General features: G+C 38.6%; 1 protein-coding gene across 1 annotated transcript in view; it reads right to left on the bottom strand.

The window, feature by feature from the left end:
- MGAM2 (maltase-glucoamylase 2 (putative)) overlaps window positions 1–15,005 on the bottom strand; it is a 95,017-nt gene that overhangs the window by 18,615 nt on the left and 61,397 nt on the right. Inside the window, exons 29-41 of the mRNA XM_053608733.1 lie at window positions 14,635–14,731; window positions 14,033–14,145; window positions 13,438–13,563; window positions 12,279–12,407; window positions 11,045–11,152; window positions 9,249–9,311; window positions 8,334–8,468; window positions 6,691–6,775; window positions 5,125–5,263; window positions 1,825–1,958; window positions 1,531–1,565; window positions 1,318–1,434; window positions 95–243 (exon numbers count right to left, since the gene is read on the bottom strand). Coding sequence (XP_053464708.1) covers window positions 95–243; window positions 1,318–1,434; window positions 1,531–1,565; window positions 1,825–1,958; window positions 5,125–5,263; window positions 6,691–6,775; window positions 8,334–8,468; window positions 9,249–9,311; window positions 11,045–11,152; window positions 12,279–12,407; window positions 13,438–13,563; window positions 14,033–14,145; window positions 14,635–14,731 — 1,430 coding nt within the window. The remainder of the gene's footprint in view (window positions 1–94; window positions 244–1,317; window positions 1,435–1,530; window positions 1,566–1,824; window positions 1,959–5,124; window positions 5,264–6,690; window positions 6,776–8,333; window positions 8,469–9,248; window positions 9,312–11,044; window positions 11,153–12,278; window positions 12,408–13,437; window positions 13,564–14,032; window positions 14,146–14,634; window positions 14,732–15,005) is intronic.

Below are 15,005 nucleotides of genomic sequence, written 5' to 3'. Positions count from 1 at the left end.
ATGTGAAAAATTCACCATTACTCTTTTCCCTGCTGCAGCAGGTAATTTACAAGACATGCCAGACCTGACGTCCAGGAAAAGAGGCTGCGCTCACTCATGCAAAAGGGGCCGGACGACCGTGCTGCCCTCCACGTGAGCTTTGTGCATCAGTGTATAGAGATAAGGCAGCAGGGTGTATCTGGTATGGAGGACTTTTCTGGAGAACATCTCAAAGGTTGAATTCCAGGCCACAGGATCTTGTCTCTGTAGGGATAAAGAAGCATATAACAGATCACCTCTCCTTCACTCCATCCTTGAGGCATCAGAAAAGGGTCAGCGGGCATTTACTCCGCATATAGGTAACAAGCCACTTCTTCGTCTATTCCTGGTCTATCCATTTGGCCATTTTGCTATCCTACAAAACTAGAATTTCTTGCTTCTTCCCTTTGGTACTGATTCCTAAGTCTCCTGAACTGGTCAAGCTTTGACCCTGCACGTCTTTTAAGAAATAATTCTCTATGTAGCCTCGAGTAAAGAATTTAGGTTTTTGAATAAAACCTAAATCCAATATGTATTTTTTTTCTTTTCAAGACAGAGTCTCACTATGCCACCCTAGAGTGCCACGGCATCACAGTTCACAGCAACCTCAAACTCTTGGGCTCAAGCAATTCTCTTGCCTCAGCCTCCCAAGTAGGAGTAGGACTACAGGTGCCTGCCACAATGCCTGGCAATTGCAGTTGTCATTGTTGTTTAGCTGGCCCAGGCCAGGTTTGAACCTGCCACCTTTGGTATATGTGACTGGCACTGTAACCACTGTGCTATGGGCGCCGAGCTGAAATCCAATATTCTTTTTTTTTTTTTGTAGAGACAGAGTCTCACTTTATGGCCCTTGGTAGAGTGCCGTGGCCTCACACAGCTCACAGCAACCTCCAACTCCTGGGCTTAAGCGATTCTCTTGCCTGAAATCCAATATTCTTAAAGGTAAATGTAGCTTATTTGAGGCCCATGCAGAGCCATAATAATTTCTAGGTTCTAATCTCCCAGAAGATAAAGTATATTCTTAAGAATTATTCATAACTCTGGGGAGAAAATGGTAGATTTTGTAAGAAATAAAGCTTATGGTTATTTTTATGATTTTTTCTCAGGAAATAAATCTGATATTCTTTTTTTTTGCAGTTTTTGGCCGGGGCTGGGTTTGAACCCACCATGTCTAGCATATGGGGCTGGCGCCCTACTCCTTTGAGCCACAGGTGCCACCCAAATGTGATATTCTTAAGGGCTAAAAATAATTTATGATTTGAGAATACAGAATACCCACAGCATAAACTGTTGCCTCACCCTTGTCCCATGGTTGTTGTGGTTCCTGGCAAATGGATAAAATGCCCCAAGTTGCATCCAGCGAACACACATCTCATAGTCAGCATCTCCAAAGAACCCACAAATATCTGCTCCTGTCTGAGAAGGCACAGAAGCAGCTTGTGAGGTCAGACTTTAGTGGGTTGCAGACATACTGAAATCTGCATAATTAATAATGGCCTCAATATGACTTACATATGGTATTCCAAAGAGACTAAACTCCATCATGCCTGAAAAGAGAAAATATGACTGTGTGGGATGAAGGGGACTTTAGGAGGAGAAGAATGGTTTGGCCTAAATTTTCCTTACTCTACTAGAAAGCCCTAGGTCATCCATGATGACAACATCGAATGATGGGTATAAATTAAAATCCCCATGCATAGAGAACTCAACTCATATTGACTTCACTCTCCACCTAGATGGTGATCTAGACAGAACCAGAGCTTTTGGTCCCCTTCCTGCTGTCAATGGCCCCCCAGAAATACACACCAATGATAGATTTTCCCAGTTGGTCCCAGGCAGCTGTGTTGTCTCCCAGCCAGTGTCCTCCCCAGCGGCCAGAAGAGGGGAATGTGGAGCGGGTGATGACGACCCCTCGCTGCCCTGTCACCTCCTGCATGGCTCTAGTTGGGGGAAAACAAGGAGGTGAATTGGAGGTGAATTACAAGTTGGACAGGCACAGAACTTCATTATAGAGAGTAGCTATGCGTGGAGCACGGGGTGGCAATGATGTTCCATTCTGAGTCAGAGAACTTCTTCCCACAAAGAACTTGCTGTCTGAAAGTGGCACTAAGAATCCCAACAAACTTCCCAGGAGGACTAGTGATATACTTAGAATGTGAGTTTCATTTTTGAAAAATCTATTTAATTAGTTATGTCCATGGAGGTACGAGAAAGGGATACAAGTGAGAATGACCAGTAAACATCAGAATGAGCAGAACATGCGTTAGTAAAGTGAGAAACATAAAGGTGTCTAGGCAATAAAAAATGAACAGGTTGGATAAGAGGAGAATAGGGAAATTAAATGACTGAATATATGGGTTAAAGTCAGAAAGACTGGCATATTGTCAAATGTTGATGAAAAGACATAAGAAAAATATCCCGATATTTATTGAGTACTTGCAATATGCCAAGTGCTCGTGGATTCATGACATTATTTAGTTTTTATGAGAACAGTAAGTGCTATGATTTTCCCAGTCTGAAAGATAAAAAAGATCACCTAGTAAGTGGAGTGGAATTATGAAGCATCCATCTAATTTCACAGCCTAATTTCTAAACCAATATACCAGCATAGAGGATGGAGGTAAAAATAATTTATAAGGAAATAAACAACTGTGGGCAGGATCATTAGTGGGGAAGTCAGCCCTGGAGAGGAAGGTGGGTGGGCTGAGTGAAGGTGGAAAGAACAACTGAGTGAAGGATGGAGACGTAAACAATGTGGGGAAGAGGAGGAGCGTTTCTGTGAGGAAGACCATGCTGTCCCTGAGCAGGGAATGCCACCTTGACCCATCACTTGTGGATAACCCCAAATCAGACAGTCTTAGATGCTTACAAGTCCTGGGAACCAAAGGCAGAAAGCTCAGATCCTCTGAGCAGACATGGGCCCATGGCTGAAATTTCTTTCTTCACAACTCTGGAAAACAGTACCTACCTCACCACCGTCACACTTGACCCCAGAGGAGGTTCTTGCACATGATAAGTACTAATTTTCTTTTTTACATAAGAGAACATCCACCAAAAAACTAACTAAAACTATTTAATAATAAATAACTGTCTTCAAATAAGAACTATGGAAATCTTTGAATGGCAGAATGAAGGAAGACACCTGTGGACTTAGCTCTTCATGTGGGTAGAAACAATTAGCCAACCATTTCAAAACTCTAGAAATTAACCAGCTGTAGAAAGAATTGAAAGTCATCTACCCAAGAGAAATTTCTAAATCTTGGCAAAAGGGTAAGGTCTATGGCATTTTAACTTGCGGCTGGTCTAACCTCCCTTCACCCCTGTAGTTCTGCCTCACAATAACCAAAGCCTTTCAGCAAACTGAGAGATATGACCTTCTTTGATGCTCTGTTAAACTACCATTCCTAGAACACAGTAAATATTTTGTTAAACATCTAGTTCCCTAGAAAATCTCTATTTTCAAGGTGCCATAGCCATCTGATTTGACTTAGGGCTCAGCTCAGCAGGGAGGAAAATAAAAATCTCCACCTTCAGGGAACTACTGAAGCAACAGCCCTGTGCTGGCAACATCAAAGATGCTACGGCTGTGATTGGGGGCAAAAACAGCTTGTCTAGAAAGTAAGGAAATTAATGCACAAATAAGACTTCACAAAAATTAAAAATGGCATCATGAAAGTGAGAAGATAGTCTACAAAATAAGAGAAAATATTTGTGAATCGTATGCCTCACAAGGGACTTGTATTCCGAACATATAAAGAATCCTTACAACTTAACAATGAAAACACAAATAACCCTGTTAAAAATGAGTAAAAGATTTGAATAGACTTTTCTTCATAAAAGATATACAAATGGCCAGAAGTATATTAAAAGATGCTTAAATAGCATTAGTTAATAGAGAAATAAAGTCAAGACAATAATAAGATACCACTTCCCACCCATTAGAATGTCTATAATGAAAAAGATTAACAATAGCAAGTGTTGACAAGGATGTAGAAAAATTGTAGTCCTCATGCATTGCTGGTGGGAATGTAAAATGATATAGCCTCTTTAAAAAACAGTTTAACGTTTCTTCAAAATATCAAATATACAGTTAGTATATGATTCAGAAGTTCCACTCCTGGGTATAGAACCAAGAGAAAGGAAACATCAAGTCCTCTTAAAATGTCTTCTTAACTCAGTCTTACTACGAAACCAATTATAGCCCAAGAAAAAGGGGAAAAGGGAGAGGGAAGGAAGGGAAGGTGGGAGGATGGGTGGAAGGAGAGTAATTGGTAGCATCACGCCTACCGTGCATCTTACAAGAGTATGTGTGAAATTTACTAGGTGTAGAATATAAATGTCTTAACACAATAACTAAGAAAATGCTGTGAAGGCTATGTTAACCAGTGTGATGAAAACATTTCAAATTGTATATAAAACCAGCACATTGTACCCCATGATTGCATTACTGTATGCAGCTATGATTTAATTAAGAAAAAAAAAGTCTTCTTAAAACCCCGCACATCAATGTTCATGGCATTATTATTCACAACAACCAAAAAATGGACATAAACTAAATTTTCACTGAGTGATGAATAAACAAAATATAGTATAGATGTAAACAATGGAACATTATCCATAAGTAAAAAGAAATGAAGTAGAGGTATATACTACCACATAGATGAACCTTAAAAACATTATGTCAAAGGAAGGAAGCCAGCATATGACTCATTCATATGAACCAGCCAAAAGACAGTCTGTGTAGACAGAAAGTAGGTTATCGATGGCTGGAGCTCAGGAGGTAGGTTCATTGTCGGAATGACTGCTAATGGGTAAAGGTTTTTCTTTTGGTGCACTGAAAGCGTTCTACAATTCTATCTTAATGATGGCTGCACAACTCTGAATATACTAAACACCACCTAACCACACACTTTAAGTAAGTGAATTTAGCAACCTTCTTGATGAATCCACTCACAGGTGCTGTAGTTGCTTGGGCAATGCCTGATATTTTTTGACATTCATCCATTTAACTGGTATCATGAAGGCACATGCATGATGCAAATAAGGAAAGGAAAAAGTAATAATGTGGGAAATTGTCCTTGCTGCCCGTGATGAGAACACACTCACTCGTACGTGGGTCTGGTCTGGGACCACCCGTACAGGCTGTGCACGTCATAATGCCGCACCGTGGAGCCGTCCGCCAGGACCTGCTGGCTCTCCATGCACAGGGTCTTGCTGCTCAGGCCACTGTCCCTGGACTCCAGATCTGTAGGGACATGTTGAGTTATTCCGTAAAGAACATGATTAACACGTTCACTAGCAATGTCTATCATTCGGTATTTCTGTATTTTAATCAACAATTTTGTTACCAGTAACGGGTCCAATTTTCAGTCTACAAAATCAACATCATGTGTCTTTATAATTCATAAAGGCCAAGGGCAGAGTATGGAGGTGAGAAAAGCAGCCCCCTTCCTTTTGCTCTAACTCTGACCTAATTTGTAGCCCACTGTCATAGCCCATTTGTCAACATAATAAACTCCATCATTGTTAGGAGTGTTTCTTCCACTAGATGGTAATATTCTCAAGGGAATAAATCTTGTTTCACTATTTTGTATTAGTGTCACTAAATCTTTCTGATTCATCATCAATTGCCTGACACATAAATATAGATGGTCCTCAACTTATAATAGGGTTATATTCCAATAAACCTAATATAGGTTGAAACTGTTCCAAGTTGAAAATGAATTTGCTATATCTAGCCTACTTTAAATGTACTCAGAACACTTACATTAGCCTACAATTGGATAAAATCATTGAACATAAAGCCTATTATATTAATGTAATAAAGTATTGAAAATCTCATGTAATTTTTTGACCATTATATGAAAGTCAAAAATAGGACAATTGTATCGGTACTTAAAGAACAGTTTCTACAAAATGCATATAACTTTTACACCACTCTAAAGCTGAAAAGTCCTAAGTCCATTGTAAGCTGGGGACCATCTGCAATAAATTAAGGGAAGAAGGAGAAAATAATGAATGAATGAACGAATGAATAATTTAATGAATGATTTAGTGAGCAACAAGCAATGTAGCAGTGACACAGATGTCAAGAAACTTGGACTCTAGATTACTGGTACAGTGCTCTTAGGAACTGAGTCACTTCCTTCCTTGGGCTTCTCTAAGATAAGCAGGTTCAACTTTCTTATATTCCTTTGATCCCAAATCCTATTTCTGTTTGTACCACAGTATAACTAGGGAGTATCCTTTAGGAAGTGATGAAGTATCTATGAACTTGGGCAGGGAGGGTTCAAGAACTAGATTTTCATTCTCTAATCAAAAGAATCCCCTCCTCCTCCTCCTAATCTTCTTCTTCCTTCTCCTCTCTCTCTCTATCTCTTTTTCTCTCTCTCTCAGTAGGAAGTTATTTAAAATGATCAGTTCATAGTTATCAATGTAATCAAAGGCACTAGCTATTGTTTAGTTTCTTTCACACCACATCATGTCATTATTTCTGAGCCCAATTAGTAATTTATTTATCTGTACTTATTCAAGGTTATTCTATTTGAGATTTTGTATCATGTTTCAGATTGTGCTCTATCGCCAAAATTAGGCTTCACATTAACAGTCAAAGTAAAATTCACAGGATTTTTAAGCAGGGAAGTAATTTGACGAAGTAACCCTTTTACATACATGGCATATAGGGTGGATTATTGAGAATTTCATCGCTGCAGCCCCTGACAGATCCATCTACAAAGTTCGATGGCTCATTCATGTCCTGAAATGAGTTAGAAAAAAAGATTCCATCATGTCAGGGCCAGTGTGGCCTTTGCCACTGAGGTCACTAAACTCAGGGAAATGACCATATCATATTGAAGCCTCACCTCAGCTGGTGTCAGCATTTATTCTATTTAATTCTTGGTATGGACCAAAATGGACTCTAAGAATTTGAGTTGGCTTAAATAGACTGTTAGCCTCCTTTTCACTTACTTGCCCCTTTTAAATTTATGAGGATTGTTTTGTGGTGGCAACGATACTGAGATAATCCTGGATCCAGGACCTAAGAAAATCCCTTAATTCATCTCCCCCACAAAAGAGGCCTATCTTTGTCTTTCTATGCATGAATTATTTACTTTTAGTATGCACCAGTGGTTACTGTTATCTTTCCCTAAGTTCCTTAGTCCAACAGCTGGGACTAATTCCGATATCAACATAGACTAAACATAGGAAAGATATCTCAATTTTTGCCATAGGTGTGTTTCTGAAAAGTTGTACATAACCCAGAAATAAGCTTGAAAATAAAATCATGCTCTGAGAAATTCATTAATTAAGTGTAAGTAAGGGCTTCTGAAAGAAGATTCATTGCCCACAACATCAATAGAAAAGTTAAAATTGTGTATATTGGCCTACCTTAAATAGGATAAATTAAAGGCAAAAGCCAGCATTTTGGACATAATTCATCATTTTGAATTACCCACCTACAGCTTTCTCTCCATTGGAAAAAATACCCCAGAACTGTCAGTCTCTAGCCTTCCTTGATGCTACCCACATATTTTCACTGTCTTCTTTGCGTGATTGGGTTAATTTGTCCTCTTAAATGCCTACTCTGTACCTACCTATCCTGAAAGTGCAAATGGCCAGGGAGGCCTCAGGACTGCCAGTGGCCATACAAATTTGTCTCTGGGTAAATCACAAACTTCTTCCAGCCTGCACCAGACCTGAGCAACTCTTCAGAGCTGATCTAGAACTTGCCTAAGATTTCAGGCCACTAGATAGTAAGAAAGGAAATCAGGACACTGATTTTTCCCCATCCCTAGAAAACACACACACATGTCTCAGAGATATCTCAGGAAACTCTCTGATGTGTATAACAAACATCTTTTATGTCACCCAATCAGAGCAGCTCATACCATCACTGTAGTGAATGTCTGCTTGTTCTCAGCTTTATGCCTCACCCACCCCAGTTCTGCCTGTATCACAGGACCATCTCTTAGCCTCCCTTATCTTTGGGTTCCAGGGATATCTGGTCTGGCCAATGGGAGGTACTGGCAAGAGACTGGAAGGTAGGAAATAAGAGAAACTGGGGTATTTCCCCCTTTCTCTCATCCTCTGGCATCTCCAGCCCCCACAAGCTCTAACTTTTACCAGACACTAGACCAGACTGCGCAGACCAGCAATAATCTCTGCTTCTCCTGGTCCCAGCATCTAGATTCTGTAATGACGTCTCTTCCTTTCATCCCTCCAGTTTTATCTCCCTGCTTTGCTAATCTCTCAATTGCCTCCCTGTGTATTGATTGCTAACCTTTCCAAAGAAAAACTATCATAGGTGAACTTACCAGCCAAAGTCCATCAAACTTCAAGCTCTTCTCTGGCTCCCGGGGGTTTACATAGAGCTCTTCTATCTCTTTCTTCCACCACACAGCTGTGCTATTGCGCAAGAAGTCAGGAAAAGCGACATAGGCCCTGTACAGCTGCAAAGGTAACACTGTCACGGTGGAGACCCAGCCTGTCCAGGAAGGAAAGTCAGGGCACCAAGAGAGGGAGACAAGCAGGGGTTTATGCCTTCCTATCTCAGTCTCTTATTTAAACACAGATCCTCTGCACCTTCCTGGAGTTTACAGTGGACACAGAGATTGGAGAAGGCTGTTTTCATTCTTAGAAGAAAATGACATAGCTCTAAAGTCTCTTTTAAATAACAATTTATTTCATAACTCTACATTTAGTCATCATGGGAACTGGAAAATTTAGTGCCTATACAGTTAAACTTTAGAGATGCAAATGCTTTTTCTAGACTGGTCAAATGAAGGAAGGTCCTCCATGCAGGGAAAAGTGAGCTCCAGAGAAGTGGGGAGGCTAGATGTCCAGGCTGAGACTGAGGCCATTTCTCCCATCAGATGACTTGTATTTTCTTTTGTATGTAGGTAATTTATTAGAATCCAGTCTTTTAATAATGGATACCCCTCTAGTGAAAATATTCTAGACTTCAGCTCATTATTTCTTAAACTATATTATATTCAAACAAATCATGGCTCCTTAAAAACACATGTGTAAGATTTCATTGATGATGCATACATTTCTGTTTTAGCTCTTTGTTTTCTATTTGAGAATCTTTTGTCACAAGGCTACAGCAGACAAGCACATCCAAGTTAGAGCTACTTAACTAAAGGGTAAGGTACTCATCTACCAAGATGAAACACACAAATATCCAGATGTTTAGGGCAATGTTGACAAAAATTTAAGAACAACTGTACCTCAACCTGAGTTTCATGGTCAAGAGATTCATCCACATGTACATTGGGCAGCTCTGGCCAAACCTAGAGGAAAAGAAGAAAAATGAAAACCTTTGGAACAGACTATGGGATGTTTGACAGGTTAAACTTTACTGACATGCATCTCCATAAAATGTTTGAGTATCTTTGCCATGAATTAATCAAACTATAAAGGCTGAATATATTAAATTACATTAGGTAAAAGTAGGTTGAGTTCTCTCTTGATTCACTTCATAAGCATTAAAAATTTTACTTTTGACCTTAACAATAAACTAAATTTGTTTTAGATATACTCTCTGTATAATCAACTTTCAATTACTTAGCTCACTGATCTGCTTGTCAGAAACATATAAAAATTATATTTATAAATAAGAAATGTGAAGTGTGACTCTAAAGAAATAAAACTGATTTCCATTCATAACCCACAAAGCTAACCTCAATATATTAAAGCATTACGACTTATTGGGGACTTCAAAGATATACAGCATTAAAAATATCTGTAGTATTCTTTGTATTTGGATGAAAGTGGAACACCTTATTCTTAGTAAAGCATCACAAGAATGGAGAAGCATGAATCCTATGTACTCAATTTTGATATGAGAACAATTAGTGACAATTAATGACACAGTGGGGGGGAAGGGGAGAGCAGAGACTGAAAGAAGAAGGGAGGAATTGTGGAAAGGAAGAGCAGAGAGAGGGAGGGAGGGGGTGGAATCTTGGTGTGTGACACACTTTTGGGGGGTAGGACACAATTGTAAGAGGGACTTTACCCAACAAATGCAATCAGTGTAACCTGGTTTCTTGTACCCTCAATGAATCCCCAATAATAAAAACATATATAGATATATATATATATCTGTACTATCAACCAATTTTACCTGTAACTAGCAGAACATCAACTTAATTGCTTAATTAATTCAATTAGCACACACATATTGACCCTTCCAATGTGATAGATACTCTCCTTGGATCTGTATCTACTGAGATTTAAGGAAGACATAAAGCTTTTTTTCCAAGAGTTGGCAGATGGTATGTAAGGACTACATTGCTTGCTATATTCTCCAAGGGCAATTATATAGAAAAGAGATTGATAGGGAGTCCTGAAATAGTTATCAAATGCTTCGTAAGAGGCAAAAGTTTGAGTTGATCTTAAAATGAAGATATCATTTAGATAAGCTGAGAATATTCAAAATTAGCACAGCATGTACCCAGAGCAATAGTAAATAGCATAGGACAAATATAATTAAGGAACAGAATTTGGATCCAGGCTTAGAGTACCATCAGCTGCAGTCAGGAAGTCTACCTAAAATACTATTGCTCTAAATCAGACATATGGGGATGAAGATTGAAGGAATGAAAGGAGATAAGAGAAAGAGGAGACTCTATATGACTTAGTGTTTTATTCAAAGAGGCAAATTAAACACCATAGGTCAAAGATGAATGCACATTTTTGAGGGGGGGTGCTAGGAGAGATATTTCAGATTCAGTCTCAAAAGGATTCTTAATGTTTGCTCAAAGACCAACTGGAACACATAAAGGATGTGGCCATCAGAATATTTCCAGGCAATAAAAAAAGAATAGCACTCAATAATATTTTAGGGAATTAGACTTGTAACTTTGGTCTTGTCAATGTTTATTGAGCTAATTAGCATCAGAAAAACTTCTAGTGACTCATAATTTATTAATTTTTTCAATATATTTTTTCAAGATTTAGAGAGCTTCTTTTAATCAAGACATTGTGATGTTGATTAACTATAGGCACTTTCCCCAAGTCTGACCTTTCCCCAGACAATGTCATTGGTGTCAGGCCACTTGATGTACACATTGTTTTCTTGTCCTCTAGTGAATGTGAGATACTGCGTCTCATTTCCAGAAATGGCTGGGTCCTGCAGTTAAAGTATTCAAAACAGCAAACATGAGAAAAACATCTCCAAGAAGAATTCTCTCCAAAAATACAATAGTTCATAGTGCAAAAAGAAATGGTGAACCTCAATACCAAAAAATAAAATTAAAGAAAATAAAAGCCCACTGGTAAATTTCCTTCTGTGTGCTAGATACATAACCATAACCGATGGAAATGAGAGGATGCCACAGATACCAGAAGTAAGATATATGAGGTCAGAAATTAAGTTCAGGAACTCATCCTAGAAAAAGTGTGACATAATCTCATTGCTGAATATCATCGTAGTCACCAGCTGGCTAAGGGGAATACTTTGAAGGGTAAATCCACAAAAGTAATTGACCAACCTCATACACCTTTATGAAAGACAATCTCTTTCGAAGGGTGTGAGAATCTGTCTCAATAAATGGAGGAGATTTTCCATAGTACAGAAAGTAACCACCCAAAGAGATAACTAATAAAATGAAAAAAACTTATAGAAATTAAGATATTACATGAGTGATTTTTTTCAATGACATAGAAATCTATAAAGAAAAAAGAGTTGAGAGATAAAAAAAATATATTGGTGTTTCTCCATAAAATTATTGAGAAAAAATAAAAGTGTGCTAATGTTTGAAAACAACTCCTGGAGATAAATCAGGTTAACTGGTGATGTTGCTCTGAAGCAGAAATAGCCAATTTCTTGTGCTTCAGGAGTATAACAGCATGAACATGAACCTTCTTTATTCTCTTCTGTGGCCTGATGTGTCTATCAAGCGTGTCCTTCCTTGTTAACTCCATCTCATACCTGCCCCCATTATTCTTTATAATATTATGCAGCTTCACAAGTGCCATACAAATCATCTCTGAAATTACCTTTTTAAATGTTTGTTTACTGTCTGTCTGCCTGCACTAGAATAATAACCTTACAAGAAAAATAATATCATCTTATTCACTAATTTAGAATATACATGGCTATATCCACATATAGAGATTCTAGAACAGTGATTTTCAAATAGCCAGTGTTCAATAAATATTTGAGTGGATGAATGATCCAGTTTCCCCCAACAATGTTATTTTTTGAATCATGACTATAGGAAAAGAAAATGAGATTTGATCTGTCTCGAACCTACCAAAATGAGAATAAACCTCATGCCATTTTTCTTCATTTGATCAATCAGGAGACTCAGGTTTTGAAAGCTGGGGCTGAGGGTGAAGTCCAGCTTTCGGTCCATGTAATCGATGTCTACATGCTGGACGTCCTACAGAAAGGAGCAAGCAAGATGCTGGGGTCCCACTCAGTGACCCTGCTGGGCACACTGACAGTCCTGCCATGTCCAGGCCCTGTAGCTTGCTGGCCCTAGCCCAGGCCCCTTTTCCTTCCTCATCTCATTATTCACCTACATAGACTTTGCAATTCTGCTGATTGAAATTGTTTTCTCGCCTATGCCCACGGTTTCTGTTTCCCCAAATTGAACTCTCTCTCCTTTCCTTCCCTCAATTTATGTCTTTTTCACTATTCAAATCTCAAACTTGGTGAGTCTATCAAAGTGCGAGTTGGAATGTTCAAAGGTAGAAAGTGGGACCTCCCTAAGAAACAAGAGAGATAGTATATCTGTCTCTTCCCATAGTAAACCTGACCAAATTTAATCACTTTTAGAACTACATTATTTTATAGATTTCTAGAACATCTGTATCTCTCCACACAGTACCAACCCAGGTTTCTATACATAAAATGCACTTGATCCATGATTTTTGAATGATAACAAAAGTGGTTAATATTCAGGTGAGAAAAGAAAGATGCTTTTTTTTTAATATGAAAAAGAGTAGCCAGCCCCGGCTACTTGCACGATAATTCCATGTAAGAGGTAATGAGCACTATTATCCTCCAGTCACACCACGAACTGCTAAAGGATTTATGCAACTTTCAGTTTTGAACCTTGATGTAGAAGGGTAGCACAAAATACATTTAAAAAGCAATGTTCTTTACATGGGACTAGCTCCACAGCTACATTTTGTATACCAACATAGTCATAGCAGTAATTTCTGTGAAGCTGTTTTTGATATATAGGCAGTCTGCTTATTACAAACATTTGACTGACATATGACTTGCACTTATGAACAGAGGCTTATACAGGTAATAGGTAAATGTACCTGTTCCGATTTACATACAAATTCAAATTATGAACAAACCTAGAGAACCTATCTCATTCATGACATGGGGACTACCTGTATAATCAGCTGCAAATGTCTATAACTATGTAGACCATTAGCTGAGCAACAGTTTCATACATAGGGAATCTGGGCTGCCACCATTGCATCATACAAATTGGAGATTTCAGCATCATCCTGGTATCCATAGCGACTCAGCTGGAATCCCAAGGCCCAGTACGGAATCATCGCTGGCCGACCAATCAGCTAAAATAAAAAGAAAAATGGATACAGGTAGACTTCACAGGGAAGAAAAGATGGTTGACTTACACTTGAATTAGCATCAACATTTCTACTAAGTACTGTCTAATCTAAAAGCCTTCTCTCAAGAAAAATAAAAAGTCCAGTAAATGTGGAACAAGTATGGCCATGCAGAATTATACAATCATTTTTAATTAAATCTTTTCTATATTCCAGAGCTTCCATTTTAGGAAACCCGAAAACTTGCTACTTATTATTGATTAGAGATTCTTAGATAGGCTATTTAGCAACCAAGAGACACATGGGATGTAAATCTAACTTTATAGCCCATAACAATAAAATCCCACATTTAGGAAAGATGAGAATAATCCATTGGAGATGCTCCAAAATCATTTAAAAAATGGCCTGCTAAGTGCTAATGATGTGGTAACACCCAATCAATATCTGATGATTTATCAATAGAATGGCTTCTAACCTTGGTGTATTGCTGAGTTACAAGTTCAGGGGTTGGCCCCAAAACCATATAAAAATCCCAAATCCCTCCTATTGTGCGGTATGTCAGGGCAGGAGTGGGCTGTAAAGTTACATCTGAAAGAAAAAAAAAAAAAGATGAAGAGCATCTTGGATATTTGAGTGGATGAATGATCCAGTTTCCCCCAACAATGTTATTTTTTGAATCATGACATAGTCAGCCAGATAGGGACTCTGCACTAAAATGAGCTATTTTCATTCTTTTTTTAATGCCTGCCTTTTCTAGAAAGTCTTTTCTCATACAGGAGAATCAGAGATGGATTTGCAGATACCCCAAACATACTATGCAACCTTAACAACTCACATCACCCTGTAAAAAGGAGCCAGAGGGCCATGGGCTGCTAAAGGACCATGGTTAGTCAAAACTGTACACCCAATATCTAGAGATAGTAGTAAATCTTAAATAAATAGATGGATAAATGGAAAATCACGTTTATTTGTCCTATTTCCCTTGCCCCTGAATGCCTCTATTTCTGTTGAAATAGACCAACCATGTGGTTGGTCGCAGCTGGTGGTGACGGTGCATGGGGAATGTGACTGTCTCACCCATGGCGTTGCTGTTCAGCAGGAACACCCCATGGGCACTTCCATCCTCCTCCAGTGCCATGTAGTAAGGGTGGACACCGTAGGAATTCTTCTTGTACTGGGAGAGTCAGGAGTATAATAAAAAAAAGAGAAAACTCAGTAAGTTATTTCTACATTATAACTCAAACAGCAAACTCTTACTCAGCATTAAAGATTCAGCTCAAAAGATTGCAGAATCTTTTTGACCTTCCTCTCCACCCCAAGTACAAAGCTGTGTCTTCCCTAGTCTGTGTCTGTGTTGAATATTATTGCATAATTCTATTATGTGTTATTATATAATTCAGTAATTACACTGTGCTATCATTATTCCTGCATCTTTTTCTCTCACTAGT

The sequence above is a fragment of the Nycticebus coucang genome, chromosome 11 (assembly GCF_027406575.1).
Source record: "Nycticebus coucang isolate mNycCou1 chromosome 11, mNycCou1.pri, whole genome shotgun sequence".
Classification (NCBI taxonomy): domain Eukaryota; kingdom Metazoa; phylum Chordata; class Mammalia; order Primates; family Lorisidae; genus Nycticebus; species Nycticebus coucang.
This window is presented reverse-complemented; position numbering and strand designations above follow the sequence as displayed.